The sequence below is a fragment of the Mobula birostris genome, chromosome 6, assembly GCF_030028105.1.
Source record: "Mobula birostris isolate sMobBir1 chromosome 6, sMobBir1.hap1, whole genome shotgun sequence".
NCBI lineage: Eukaryota > Metazoa > Chordata > Chondrichthyes > Myliobatiformes > Myliobatidae > Mobula > Mobula birostris.
Genome location: NC_092375.1, coordinates 42,829,020 through 42,844,018, shown reverse-complemented (window position 1 = coordinate 42,844,018; position 14,999 = coordinate 42,829,020). Strand labels below are relative to the sequence as shown.

General features: G+C 41.6%; 1 protein-coding gene across 5 annotated transcripts in view; it reads right to left on the bottom strand.

Moving 5' to 3' along the window:
• Positions 1–382: 382 nt before the first annotated feature.
• Positions 383–14,999, bottom strand: part of hao2 (hydroxyacid oxidase 2 (long chain)) — a 91,093-nt gene continuing 76,476 nt past the window's right edge. For 4 of the 5 annotated variants that reach the window (XM_072262253.1, XM_072262248.1, XM_072262252.1 and 1 more), the window contains 7 exons: positions 12,150–12,301; positions 9,952–10,235; positions 8,843–9,061; positions 6,573–6,731; positions 5,080–5,149; positions 4,480–4,622; positions 383–940 (listed from right to left, as the gene is read on the bottom strand). In XM_072262253.1, coding sequence (XP_072118354.1) covers positions 812–940; positions 4,480–4,622; positions 5,080–5,149; positions 6,573–6,731; positions 8,843–9,061; positions 9,952–10,235; positions 12,150–12,301 — 1,156 coding nt within the window. In that variant the 3' untranslated portion in view covers positions 383–811. The remainder of the gene's footprint in view (positions 941–4,479; positions 4,623–5,079; positions 5,150–6,572; positions 6,732–8,842; positions 9,062–9,951; positions 10,236–12,149; positions 12,302–14,999) is intronic. The other variant, XM_072262249.1, reaches the window with a different exon arrangement.

The window sequence follows — 14,999 nt, the reverse complement described above, 5'->3', positions numbered from 1 at the left end:
TCAACCTGACCCCATCACAGTGTAGAAAGCCTTTTACTAAATACAATCTTGCCTTGAAGAATCTCCCTGGCTTATCACACAAGTGGGAAGACTAAATTGGGTATATTAGGTTTTGTAAGGCTGCAGTGAGTACAGGTATCCAGGCATCAACTGTGCCCCACTGTATCTCACTCAGTCACCTGTCCTGAGAGAATGACATGAAATCTGAAAAGTAGATTCCAGCAGTGAAATTGTGAACATTCACATTGTTTCCTACATTAGAAACTATGCACCTCCTCTGGCTTTACTGCAATCAAACTCAGGGCATAGAACAAAAAAGTAAGCATAATCAAGTTCCATTTGCAGAAGAAACTTTCTGGTTCCACCACTATGATTTGTGGTTTTGAATAGAATTTAATCTGCGCAGCTATATTCTATACAGAAGTACACCAGAAAAATCAATAAATCACAATTATACAGCACCTTCAAATCTTCCAAAAACTTTAACAGAGATGGGGGAAGAAATGAATATTGACGTAAAGACTGAAAAATACAGAAAAATAATGGTGAAATGATGGATAGTGTAAAGCAACTTGAAAAGAAAAGGTGGTAGAGGGACTTGCAGAGAAAAATGACATTAACGTGAGTGTAATTCTGAAGTTCCAGATAAAGAACATCTATACATGTGAAGAAAATAAAAACTATTTCTCACAGAGGTATGTTTCAACAGTTATGGCATTGCAAATTAAACTTAATATATTCTGATTTGTTTATTTTCTTCGCTACAGTGTTTCCAATTTGGTTCACATTTGTCCGAAATGGTCTCGTTCTTCTAGCTAGATTGATTCCCCAGCAGTGGCAGTCCCAATCCAGAGGTGCCATTTGATACTACTCCAGGAATCGCTCTAAAGCTTGGAGAGCTGGATGAGGTTCCTGTTGATCTCAGAGATATTTCTGCAACCTGCATTGGAGAGAGTACATTGGAAAAGTGAGGTAAAACCCATCTGCAGTTAATACTCAGGCCAAAATCTTGGAATTAGAGGGAAATACTGTATATTTCTTATAGGAGCCACACTCCATCACCTGGTTCTGTCTGATGCCAGATCAGAGTTGCCCAAGGTACAAAGTTTACCTTGAGGCTTACAACTGCTGTCATTTCAGAAAAGGAAGTTGTCTGCCCCCATGTAGCTGCTCTGAAAATCATTTCATTTTGCATTTTTTTTTAGAAATCAGTGATAACCTTGTAAAAGCTTTTACCACCTGTAACATTTGGCACAAGATGTATTACAATATATTTCCAAACTTAGTAAATTGAGTTATCAAGGACATTGATTTTATTAGTTTGGGGAAAAATAAAACAACTATCTCCTGGTTGCGAGAGAATCAAGCATGAGATAACACCAATCAGGTTCTGATGAAAGGTCCTGACATAAAACATTAGCTGTTTATTGTCCTCCATAGATGCTGCCTGACTTGCTGAGTTCCTCCAGCATTTTATGTGTGTTGCTCAAGATTTCCAGCATCTGCAGAATCTCTTGTGTTCATGAAAACACACCAACAACGTACTCCTGTTCACAACAGGTGAAGATTAAACCTTGCCTGTTACACTCACTTCTCACCCACGGTTTATCCTCATGCATTCATGAAGATTAATTGAATTTTGATTTTGCATTTAGCAGCATTTATATCTAATTGCAACAATTTTTAGGGGCAAGAAACCTATGGGCAGAAAATAAAGCAGAAAAATCACAATCAGTGTAACTCATGTTTGCACTGGAGCTGTCCAGACACTAAACCCCTTACTTACTTAGTATCTATTATAATATGGAAGGAGGCAATTCAGCCCATTGAATCAATGCCAGCTCCTGGAAGAGTAACCCCTCATTTTCCCCTATAACTCTGCAACTTCTTGTTCCTCTTATATTCCTGCCAGATATGTTACGTTACATTGTCACAGGAAAGCCACATCCATTATCAGTGACCCCCACCACCCAAGTCCTGCTCTCTTCCCTCTGCTGCCATCAGGAAGAAGGTACAGGAGCCTCAGGACTCACACCACCAGGTTCAGGAACAGTGATTACCCCTCAACCATCACGGTCTTGAACCAGTAGGGATAACTTCACTTGCCCCATCACTGAACTGTTCCCACAACCAATGGACTCACTTTCACGGACACTTCATTTCATGTTCTTGATACTTATTGCTTATTTATTATTACTATCATTATTTCTTTGGTGCAGTATTTCATTGATGCTATTATGATTATTGGATTTATTGAGTATGCCTTCAGGAAAATGAATCTCAGGGTTGTACTGTAGATGGTGACATATATTTACTTTGATAATAAATTTACTTTGAACTTTTGGAAATTCCCTTTGATTCTTTAAGGAATAATTTAGAGAAGCTAATTAATCTATGAGGAGATCACTGGGATGTGGAAGGAAAGCAGAACACTCAGGAAAAAACCACTGGGAATGGAGAGATTGTGCAAATTCCACACCTCTTTAGTTACCACTATTTTCTATTTTCTATTTTCTTATATCGAACATCAACTAAAACATGTTGCAAACATCAAGGCCTACAAATTTGCTGCACAATTCCAGGTTTTCAGTGCTAAGCAGTCAGTATCAGGATACTGGGAGAACTCTTTGTCTTCTCCACAGAATTTGAAATGACCAAAGAGCATACAATGACATTAGGACTCTGCCTGAGTTTCCTTCACTCCTTTCTCAAACTCCCTACAAACTCTCTGTTCCTTAACTGTGTAATTTGTGAGCTTCCTCTTAACTGCATCTTGTTAATGTCCTCAAATATTCCTTGTGACAACAAATTCCACATCCTACCCAATCCCTTTGTGCCGCTTTCTCTTGAAACCCTTCTCTAATTTATTACTGATGTTATGTACCCCTGGGGGTTCCTTTTTGCTGTGGACTGTCACTTTAAGGCACAAGAGAGAACTGAGGCTAACTTTTGGATTTCTGCTGAGAGAGAGAGATGGAGTTATTTGATGGACAATTGATGTTCTGGTTTCTCTGCAGTGTGTTTATTTTTCTGCCAGGACACTGCCAGCTTCTGGGTTGCCATGTAAAGAGAAAGAGAAAGAGAAATGAGCAGCTCCTGAGTCGTCATGGTAACTGACGGCGGCGTTATGTGATGGACAGCTGGTGTTCAGCATGCCAAGATAAATACAAGGTCAGCTGGTTGTTAGACACACATGGTTTTGGACTCTGGATGAGCTTCTCGTGCCCACAGAAAAGTGGGTTTTTGGAGGATCGGTCAGGTGAACCGATCAGTGGCTCTCGCAGTGTGGAAAAGAGGTGACTGGTGGGAAGTTATCAGTGTGTCCAACCCTTGCCTGGGTTGATAGCTTAACCACAGAAGACGGTCTCCTTTTTGTGGTCACATTCGGTGACTTTAAAGGAAGAGAAGAGAGATAGGTTTGAAACAGAAGAAACCTAGTGACAAGGAGGTCACTGTTTGGACTCTCTCTCTTCCGCCCGTAAGGGTGAGTTTGAGTTCCATTCGAATACGAAGGTGTGACTGTCACGTAGTTAATCCACAGGAGTGGGTTCTCTGGTGAGGGGAGTACCTTTGTGAATACCACGTGTGTGTTACCCATGTTTGGATGTGGTAGTTCACTGAAGAAAGGCACCCCTGTGGCAAATCACCGTTGGAGTTATTACGTATGTCGTGGAACTGGATAAGTGGCTATCACAGTTGTGTATTTGGGGTAACCTTGTGTGGAAACTACCTGTGTGTGATAATCCTTGCCTGGGTTGGTAGTTTTACCACTTGAAGACGGTACCTCAGTGATAGATTACTGTTGGTGATAATCCATACGTGGATTCTGTTGGAGTATCCTGTGGCTACCACTTTGGGATGACATGTAGTTGAATTCGGGTGTGGTACCACTTGTGTCGAAAGGATATTCGTTGAAGATCACTGTCGGTGATATTTCGTGTGCGGAGTGGAACAACTTTGGAGATAAAACCTACTACTATTGTTATCTTGTATTGCTGTCGTGGAATCTGTGGAATATTGACGTAATTGCCTTCTCTCGACATTTACCCTGGATTATAAATATCTCTCTCTCATCACCTATTCCGTGGATGAACTGAACTTTCATACTTTACCATCTCAAGACTCTAAGCCTTGTTTCCCCCAAGCTCAATAGTTCGGGAGCTATATTTACACACCCGTATATGCATAGGTTCTGCTAACCTGTTTGATTTGTCTGGTTTTATAGTATTATTGCATAGTAACTAATAAAAATAGCATTAGTTAAAAGCAATACCAGACTACAGGTGTTTTTCCATTTCTGCTGGTTCTTTAACTACGGGGTACGTAACACTGACATATTGTATGACCCACGGTTTGGATATCCCCAACAGTTGTGTTTTTTTTTTTCTTTCATTATACACAGGACACCCTGTATTACAGCCATTCAGGTAATTCCGCACAAAATTCACAAATTACTGAGTCCCGATGAAGGGTCTTTACCTGAAACATTGACTGTTTATTCCTCTCCATAGAGATGCTGCCTGACCTGCTGAGGGCAGCATCCAACACTTTGTGTTTGTTGCTCTGGATTTCTAGCATCTGCAGAACCTCTTGTGTTTGGTACTTTTCAAAACCTTGAGATTCTGAGAGAAAGCATAATCCAAGTTGAGCCTGACTCCAGTAATGTATGGGGAGTGCCCTTTTGCTATGAGATAGCAGTGCAGCACTCCCTCAACGGTGCATTAACTGCACTCTTAACAGTCCAACTCTCCTTTACCAGTGCATTGACTCCATGGCAGAGAGCACTCTCTCAATAGTTCATTAAGTGCCGGCATAGATTATGTACTTTAGAGATTGGAGCTGGAAAAAAACTTTTGACTGCAAGGTGATTGAGATGGAAACATACCAAATGTACAACTCTGCAGATGATGGGAATGATGCTGCAGAACCATTGCTGTAAACTTTAGACATGTAACCTTGTACACACACAGTTAACGTGCCCCATCCAAGCTGCAATTCAAGTTAAGCTCCCTTATGGCCTCTTTTAATCCATTCAGGTACTTAGTCAGTAAAGGCTGCAATCTTTTTGCAAGATCTTACCAGACAAAGCCATTGATAAACGAAATTCATCATTCAGTATCTGCAAAATCTCTTTGACACCCTCTTCGCCCTAGAGAAAAAATGAGCTTATTATTTCATTTTTTCCGTAAAGCCTTTATGTTTCCTAATTCCAGACCGACCACATGTATAAACACACACTTTTCATTTTTGTAGGTAAAGGCTATAATAGTTGTCTCTGTTTCTCAAATAGGAATACGTGGCCACTTTATTAGGTAGAGGTGTGGATTTTGGTGTGGTCTTCTGCTGCTGTAGCCCATCCACTTCACGGTTCAACGTGTTGCGCATTGAGAGATACTCCTCTGCACACCACTCTTGTAACGTGTTTCAGTTACTGTTGCCTTCCCATCATCTTGAACCAGTCTGGCCATTCTCTTCTGACTTCTCTCATTAATAAGGTTTTTTTTTACCCACGGAACTGCTGCTCGTTGGATGTAAATTCTAGAGGCTGCTATGTATGAAAATCCCAAGGAGATCAACAATTTCTGAGATACTCAAACCACCCTGTCTGGCACCGACAATCACAGTCAAAGTCACTTAGATCATATTTCTTTCCAATTCTGGTTTAGTCTGAACAACAACTACTGAACCTTTTGACCATGTTTACATGTTTTTATGCATTTGATTGCTGATTAGATACTTGCATTGGTGTACCTAATAAAATGACCACTGAGTGTATAATCCTTATTCACAAATACTGCCCACATTAATAAAAGAAATATTTTGTAGGAATGAAAGAACTCACACAGCAGTTATATTGCAGAATTACACAGAGCTTGAGGACTATTGTCATCCAGATGCATATCTTGAGATAGTTTTAATAAACCACATCAGTCTTACTCTAGACAGAGGAAGTGAACAGTGACACTCAGAATTTGAGAGCAGGAGAACGGGGAGTAATTGGAAACTTTAAGATATAAGTAGGAATTGCGACATGTTACTTGGCAAATAAGCAAAGAGCAGAGGGATGGTGAACAGAGGAATGAAGAGCACATGAGCACTGGACGAAGAGGAGGAGAGTTTAGGAGTGTCTGGAAAACGAATGAAGTAGTAACAGTGGGCAGTGAAGGGCAATGTAAAACTTAAGCTCAAAAAGGATTTTGTCTTACATCCTCTTACTTGTCTTTTAACTGTACTCTCTCCTGTAAAAAAAACTTTTGACAAGTTCTTTAAAATCAGTACTCCCTTATACAAAGTAGCTATTATTGAGTACACAGAGGAACGGAAGTATAGATTGAGAAAAAAATTATGCTGTGGGAATTCCATGTTGTAAATCCTTTAATTTGAAACATTACCCTGATTAGGTGTTTGTGAAGAAGGGAGTTTTATGCCTCCCGTTGTTTAAGGAGAATTATTTACCTGTTCTCAAATCTGCTTGGGCTCCATCAGATTTAAGGATGCCCAAATTTTCCTCTGGCAGGGTGCAATGGAAATGAGGAGAAGTTGAAGGCTGGCTGCAACAAATCATCAATTACCTTGTAGGCAAGCCCCCAAATCACAGGCCGGCCAATAAAGACACACCTAGCTCCAAGAGCTAAAGCCTTGAGAACATCACTTCCTGTACGGATTCCTCCATCCAGGTAAATCTCAACTCTTCCTTGTACTGTCTTCACAATCTCCGATAAGGCATCTATCTGCAAATATTCAAACAAGCATTACCTCTTTCGCTCCATTTTTCTGTTTGGCATTTATTGCAGTGGCATCATTTCTAGATTTGTTTATAATTAAATAAGAAATGACAAACTTTCAAAGTTAAGTGTTATAAAATCTTAGGCTTTCTAGAAAGAAAAGGATTACAAATCTCCTTTGCTTGGACAATAAGGAACCAAACATTTTGACCTGCCAATTTTACTCTAAGCAAATGCCTGCAGTGAAACCATAGTGGTGGTTTTCCTGTAACACGATTAACTGTTGTTCCCTGTAACTAACGGTGCTGAAACCACACATACCATGCCAGTCCACGTTAAGCAACATAAGCTAACTTCACACTTTAGAAGATATTTCAGTAAAGCAAATTGCTGATGTGATGTTACAAGTTTTAAGTTCTTAATCTGTGCCTAGGTCAGTTGGCACTGTTCCTGCTGGCATGTTGAAAGGTTATTGGTTAAAACTCTCTTCAGGATTTCAGCACATTATCAGGGTTGATCGGAGGCCATGTTGGATATGTCTTTACTAGATAACAACTGGATAAAAGGTTAAGACAACAGGCAATATCTAAAATGGTTATGTACTATACTGCAACACACATCAAAGTTGCTAGTGAACGCAGCAGGCCAGGCAGCATCTCTAGGAAGAGGTACAGTCGACGTTTCAGGCCGAGACCCTTCAACAGGACTAACCTGAAGGAAGAGCTAGTAAGAGATTTGAAAGTGGGAGGGGGAGGGGGAGATCCAAAATGATAGGAGAAGACAGGAGGGGGAGGGATGGAGCCAAGAGCTGGACAGGTGATAGGCAAAAGGGATATGAGAGGATGAGAGGATCATGGGACAGGAGGCCCAGGGAGAAGGAAAAGGGTGGGGGGGGGGGACCCAGAGGATGGGCAAGGGGTATAGTCAGAGGAACAGAGGGAGAAAAAGGAGAGAGAGAGAGAGAGAGAGAAGGTATGTATATAAATAAATAACGGATGGGGTACGACGGGGAGGTGGAACATTAGCAGAAGCTAGAGAAGTCAATGTTCATGCCATCAGGTTGGAGGCTACCCATACGGAATATAAAGTGTTGTTCCTCCAACCTGAGTGTGACTGTTGTTTGACGAAGGGTCTCGGCCTGAAACGTCGACTGCACCTCTTCCTAGAGATGCTGCCTGGCCTGCTGCTTTCACCAGCAACTTTGATGTGTGTTGCTTGAATTTCCAGCGTCTGCAGAATTCCTCGTATATACTCTACTGGTACATTTTGAGTAAGAGTATTTCCCTTTCTGTCAGACCAAAAGCAAATCTTGCCACTACCAAAAGCAAAATTATTTCCTTTGTTGTTTATGTGAGCTTGTTCAGTGAAAATTGATGGATGGCTGGAATTTTATTTGCATTTCTTTAGAAAGTGAAGCATGCAGCAAGAACTGGACAATAATTAGATTTGGGAGCGTAAGCAGCAAATACCACACAAATTTCTACAAGGTAGTGTGTAATAACATTTTTTCTGACATGCAATGGCATTACTATCATTATTGAAACTCCCTGCTATCAAATTCAAGATGTAGAGAGTTACCTTTGACCAAAACTTCACAGGACTAGGCTGGGAAATAATGTGGACACAAGAGTGTGTCAGAGATAGGGCAGCTTGCAGTGAGTGCCTCATCTGCTGACTTCCCAGATTCTTTCCATTATCTACAAGACACAAGTTGTTAGCTTAATAGAACACCATCCTCTGGCACGGCAACTCTCAGGGAACCTGGCACCGTCCTTGACAAAGCTTGATTAGAAGTATTCACTCTTTCCAAAAGCAAAATAGAAATTCACCATGATTTTTTGTAATGGTATCTCCCAAATTTGCATTGAGGAATTTAACTATGAATCATGGAACTCACAACCCAACAGCAGTATATAAATAACCATAGGGCTGTAGCTGAGGCAGACAGATAAGTGTCCCTTCTTAAGGACCCTGAGGCGCAAGCAATACTTGTTCACCTTGCCAGCAAAGTTCTATAATTCTGTGGTATTTCCAGGCAAGCTGTTGTTCATGGTTGAAAATCACAAGAAGGAAATGACGGTGCAGTGTGAGAGAAAAAGAGAGCTAGATAAACTGACCGTAGCTGGCCCTCCATCAAGTTGTCTTCCTCCGTGGTTTGACACAATGATACCTTGAACACCATGTCCCACTGCCAGCTCTGCATCTTCCTTGGTCAGAATACCCTTGATAATTATAGGCAGGCGAGTTAATGACCGAAGCCAGGAAATATCTTTCCAAGAGATCGATGGATCAAGAGAATTAGCAGGTATTCCATACAGTCTATCTTCGGTAGTTTCCTGTTGGGTTAATAAGCAATCACATGATATTAGCATGGTACATGCAATTGAAAGAGACTATTTGTACTGTAAATTTAACACAAGAAACAGATACAGTGATCTAATATTGCAAAAGGGTCTGAAATAGGTGCTTGGCCTGAGTCTATCTACAGTGTGGCTCAAATAGAGGTCTTCAGCACCAAACTCTTGCCTAGCATTTGGGCATTGCACAATGGAACCTTTAACTTTACATCACTAACTCGATCAGCACATTGCCAGAACAAGGAGGGAATGGCGCAGGAAGAGCAAATGGGGTAGATTACATCCCTTTTCCATCTCTCTTCGAAGTGCTCACTGTTCTGCCTACTTTTTGTTCATGAGCACTAAATCTTGCCTAGGTACAAGCTGATTAATCAGCAATCATCATCTCAACTATCTCCTAGCTTCATCTGCATTTGGACATTTCAGCGGATTTGTGTCAGTCTCAGATGGGGAGACTGTTTAACTTTCCCCTCCAAATGATGTGACACTGAGGATAACAACCAACACAGATCAGGAATTGTACAACACACATAAAAGTTGCTGGTGAACGCAGCAGGCCAGGCAGCATCTCTAGGAAGAGGTGCAGTCGACGTTTCAGGCCAAGACCCTGCGTCAGGAATTGTACTGAGGGCAGCCTGCAAGTATCACCACGCTTATGGCACTAACGTAGCATGCCCACAATTTACTAACCCTAACCCAAGTGGGAGGAGACCAGAGCACCTGGGGGAAACCCACAGAGTAATGGGAAGAACATGCAAACTTCTTACAGACAGTGGCAGGAATTGAACCCCGATCTCGATCACTGCTGTAAAGCACTGCACCAACTGCTTTGCTAAAGTATCACCCTAAATACCTTGAACCATTTATACCTCAAAAACGCCATCAAAGTTTTTTACTTTGAGATGAGGTGGTAGCTTAAAGTTGTTCCTGATGTCATTTCTCCGCTTTCCGGTATAAGGGACATCCACGGTTAAGACAATGGCCTTGTATCCACATGCTTCCACCCGATGTACTAACTGCTCTGACAGTTCATGGTTCAGGTAGACATAAAGTTGAAACCAACGAAATCCATTTGGAGCTGCTGCTGAAATCTCCTCCACTGAGCAGGTAGCATATGTGCTGGCAATGTAGCAAGTATTCATGGCTTCAGCAGCTAAAAGAAAAACATTTTAACTTGTTCTAAGTGGACTGTAAAATTTTGGTATACCTTGATTTTGAAAAGATTGTGTTAAGAGTCCTCCATCAATTGGTACCTTACACACATTATACAAATGTGCCATGTTCCCCATCGAACCTTTTATCGATGCACCACAGAAGCGTCCCATTTGGATGCACAATGGTTTAGTATTACAACTGTTTGGCAAGTGACCACAAGAAATTGCAAAGCTCTGCACATCACAGAAACCGGCCTTCCCTCCATGGAATCCGTCTCTATTTCTCACTGTCTCAATAAAACAGTGGCAGCTTATTCAAAGATCTCATCCATCCAGGGTACTCTCTCTTCTCCCCTCTTCCATCAGGGAGAAGATACAAAAGCCTGAAAATATGTACCATCACTATGAAGAACAGCCTCTACCCCACTGTTATAAGACAATTAAATAATTCCCTAGTTCTCTAAATGGGACTCTTGACTTTACAGTCTACCTCATAATGATGTTGTACATTATTATTTACCTGCACAACATTTTCTCTGCGGCTAGTACACTTTATGCTGTATTGCTATCACTTTACCTTCTCCCTCAGTGCACTGTATAATGATCTGATCTTTAGGAACAGTATGAAAGGCAAGCTTTTCATTGTATCACAGTACATATAACAATAACAAACCAATTCCAATTACATTCATTTCAGCTCAAGAAAAACTATTGTTTTTATACCCCTTCACGGATATTTAAGGTATCTTTTAAAATCAGAAACTAGTTCAGACATTTTATTCACATTCCTGTATTCCTGGAAAGCATCTTGCATAAATTTGCCACATATTTGCAATAGGATGCCTTGTGCCCTATTATACTGAATTCCAGGACAAGGTGGCATGAGTGATTTACACAACTTCTGACACCATGTCATAGCAGGTGGGACATTGGGTTGCTCCACCCGAATCCTTTCCAGGAGAACTAAAATTTTATTGTAACCACACTATCATTAAAATCAACATGAACATGCATTTCCTGCACCTGAGCTATTGGACACAGTCATTATGGTGACAAGTTCCATCACATCATCGCTTTCTGTTTGGGACATGAAAATACCACACACATTTTAATCACACACACAATATGCTGGAGGAACTTAGCAAGTCAAGTAGCACCTGTAGGGTGGAATGAACAGACTTTGGGACTGTGGCCATACATCAGGACTAGAGATTGAGGAGGCAGACTCATCCCTCCCCACTGATCTCCCTCCAGGCACACATCTCTGCAAGCGGACAAGTGCTACACCTGCCACTAACCCTCCTCCCTCACTACCACTCATGGCTCCAAACTGTCCTTCCAGGTGAGGCGACACTTCACCTGTGAGTCTCTTGAGGTCACCTACTGTGTCTGGTGCTCCCGGTGCGGTCCGCTACATTGGCGAGACTGCTTTGTGGAGCACTTTTGCTCTGTCTGCCGCCAAAAAAAAGCAGGATCTCCTGGAAGCCACCCATTTCAACTCGACTTTCCATTCCCATTATGGAATGTCTGCCTGTGGCCTGGTCTACTGTCATGATGAGGCCTAACTCAGATTGTGGGAACAACACCTTCTGATGAAGGTTCTCGCCTTGAAACATCCACTGCTTATTCCCCTGCATAGGTGCTGCTTAACTTGCTGAATTCCTCCAGCAGTTCATGTGTTTTGCTCAAGATCTCCAGCACCTGCAGGGTCTCCTGGGTTTCAACTTTCTAGTCACTTGATTTTGATGACTCATTTAATCATTTATCCTGGTAACTAATGGAAATAAATATGACACCCAAAAGGTACATTAAGAACGTGTTATATGCCTGTGTAAGCATTCCTTTCTTCACACATCACAATCAAGTAAGTAAGTAGTTATCTTTTTTGAAAGAAGATGTTGGTGATGAAGTACCACGAGTTGTACTCATCTCGCCATCATGCCATGCCAAACAGTGGAAAGCAATGGGTGCAATTCCTATGGGAAAGCTGATCTCTGTGCCCTGGATGGTTGTCCTTGTGTCTGTTATAGAAACATCTCTCAGCATTCGGGGACGCAGACGGATCCTGCAAAGTTACCAAACGTGTGAAATTAGTTTAAACTCTTTGATCCATTTAATTATACAATTAGTGGCCACTTGTTGAGGTATAGGAGATAACTAATAAAGTGGCCACTGAGCATATGTTTGTATTCTTCTGCTGCTGTATCTCATCCTCTTCAAGATTCAATGTGTTTTGCCTTCTGAGATGCTCTTCTGCAAACCACGGTTGTAATGGATGGTTATCTGAGTCACGGCCACCTTCCTGTCAACTTGAATCAGTCAGGCCATTCTCCTCCAACCTCTCATGATCAAGGCATTTTTGCCCACAGAGCTGTTGCTCATAGAGTCACAGAGAAGCACAGCCAGAAATAGGCCCTTTGGCCCATCTAGTCCACACCGAAAACCATTTAAACTGCCTACTCCCATCGACTTGCACTGGGACCACAGCCCTCCACACCCCTACCATCTATGTACCTAAACAAATTTCTCTTAAATGTTGAAAGTGAGCTTGCATGCACCATTTATGCTAGAAGCTCATTTCACACTCCTACCACCCTCTGAGTGAAGAAGTTTCCATTCGTCTCCCAGTGGCCACACATTTTAATTCCACATCCCATTCCCATTCTGACATGTCTATCCACGGCCTCCTCTACTGTAAAGATGAAGCCACACTCAGGTTGGAGGAACAACACCTTATATTCCGTCTGGGTAGCCTTCAACCTGATGGCATGAACATCGACTTCTCTAACTTCCGCTAGGCCCCACCTCCCCCTCATACCCCATCCGTTATTTATATACACACATTCTTTCTCTCGCTCTCCTTCTTCTCCCTCTGACTATACCCTTTGCCCATCCTCTGGGTTCCCCCCCCTCCCCTTTTCCTTCTCCCTGGGCCTCCTGTCCCATGATCCTCTCATATCCCTTTTGCCAATCACCTGTCCAGCTCTTGGCTCCATCCCTCCTCCTCCTGTCTTCTCCTATCATTTTTGATCTCCCCCTCCCCCTCCCACTTTCAAATCTCTTACTAGCTCTTCTTTCAGTTAGTCCTGACGAAGGGTCTCGGCCTGAAACGTCGACTGTACCTCTTCCTAGAGATGCTACCTGGCCTGCTGCGTTCACCAGCAACTTTGATGTGTGTTGCTTAAGTTTCCATTCATGTTCCCCTTAAACTTTTCACCTTTTACCCTTAACCCATGACCTCTGGTTGTAGTCCCATCCAACCTCAGTGGAAAAGCCTGCTTGCATTAACCCAATCTATACCCCTCATAATTTTGTATATCTCTATCAAATCTCCTGTCAACCTTCTACATTCTAAGGAATATAGTCCTAACCCATTAATCTTTCCTTATAACCCAGGACCTCCAAACCTGGCAACATCCTTGTAAATTTTCTCATTCAACCTTGTTTACATTTTTCCTCACTGGATTTTTTTGTTGTTGTTCACACCATTCTCTATAAATCTTGACTGTGTGCATGAAAATTCCAGAAAATTAGCAGTTTCTGGCACAATCATTCCACAGTCAAAGTCATCTATATCAGCCTACATGCTATCAAAGACATGTATACAGCAAGGTGCCAGTAAGGGCCGGGCCAGTAGCATCATGAAGGATCCCACGTACCCTCCTTATGGACTTATTCCCATCAGTGCAGAGGGTCAAAAGCAGTTAGTTTCCCCAAGCAGTAAGGACATACAGTCAATCTATGTATATAAGCTATTTTATGTATTTATATCAATTGTGTTTTTTTATTACTGTTTTCTTTATCTTACTGTTTTTTTATGCTGCATCAGATCTGGAGTATCAATTATTTTGTTTTCCTTTTCACTTGTGTAATGGAAATGACATTAAACAATCTCGAAGTTTGAAACACCGTTCTTCCCCACTCTATATGTTTGGTCTGAATAAAAACAGAATCTCTTGACCATATCTGCAAGCTCTTATGAATTGAGTTGCTGCCACATGATGGGCTGATTAGATATTTGTATTAGCATGCTGGTATACCAGTGTACGTAACAAAGTGGCCACTGAGTGTGTGTCATTGCCATTAACTCCCTTCATAAGCTAAACTGGCTAAATTGCTCTAAGATAAACTCCTCAAGTTGGGTTCAGGGTATTGCCCAAGAAGAAGAGAAAAAGTAACGTGGAGGCAGAATTAATCTTGTTACTTGGTAGACTACTAATTTTTCTATTTAAGTAAATTAAATCAAAATCAGGGGTGCCCCTACCTAATATTGCATTATGCCTCCTGCGCAGAGGGAAAAAAAACTACAATTAAACACAATCCCTTCTAATAACGCAGAAGAGCTTTTGTTTTATTGTACTTACCAAACCAAAAGCATTAGTGGTAACCCATGGTGAGGATGGAGATAAGGTTTTGATTCCTGGCCCTTCTGGATCCCACTCTGAGCATGTGACTAGCAGGGTCCTAAGTGGAGGCTGCAACTTGTTGGGTTATGTTTATGCTGGTCTTTGTTCTCTCACGTGTGGCGATTTGCCCCACTATATGATGAACTGAGGCTTTGGGCCTACTCAGGGATTCAGAGTCTATGGACTCAATTTGGTTCAGAATGCTGTTGCTTGCGTCTATTGTTTGCATGATTTGTGGCTTTTCTCTTTCTCTGCGCATTGGGTGTTGGTCTTTATTTTTCAATTGGTTTATTTTGGGTTTTCTGCTTTGTCTGTAAGTAGACAAATCTCAAGGCTGTATAATTTATACATAATTTG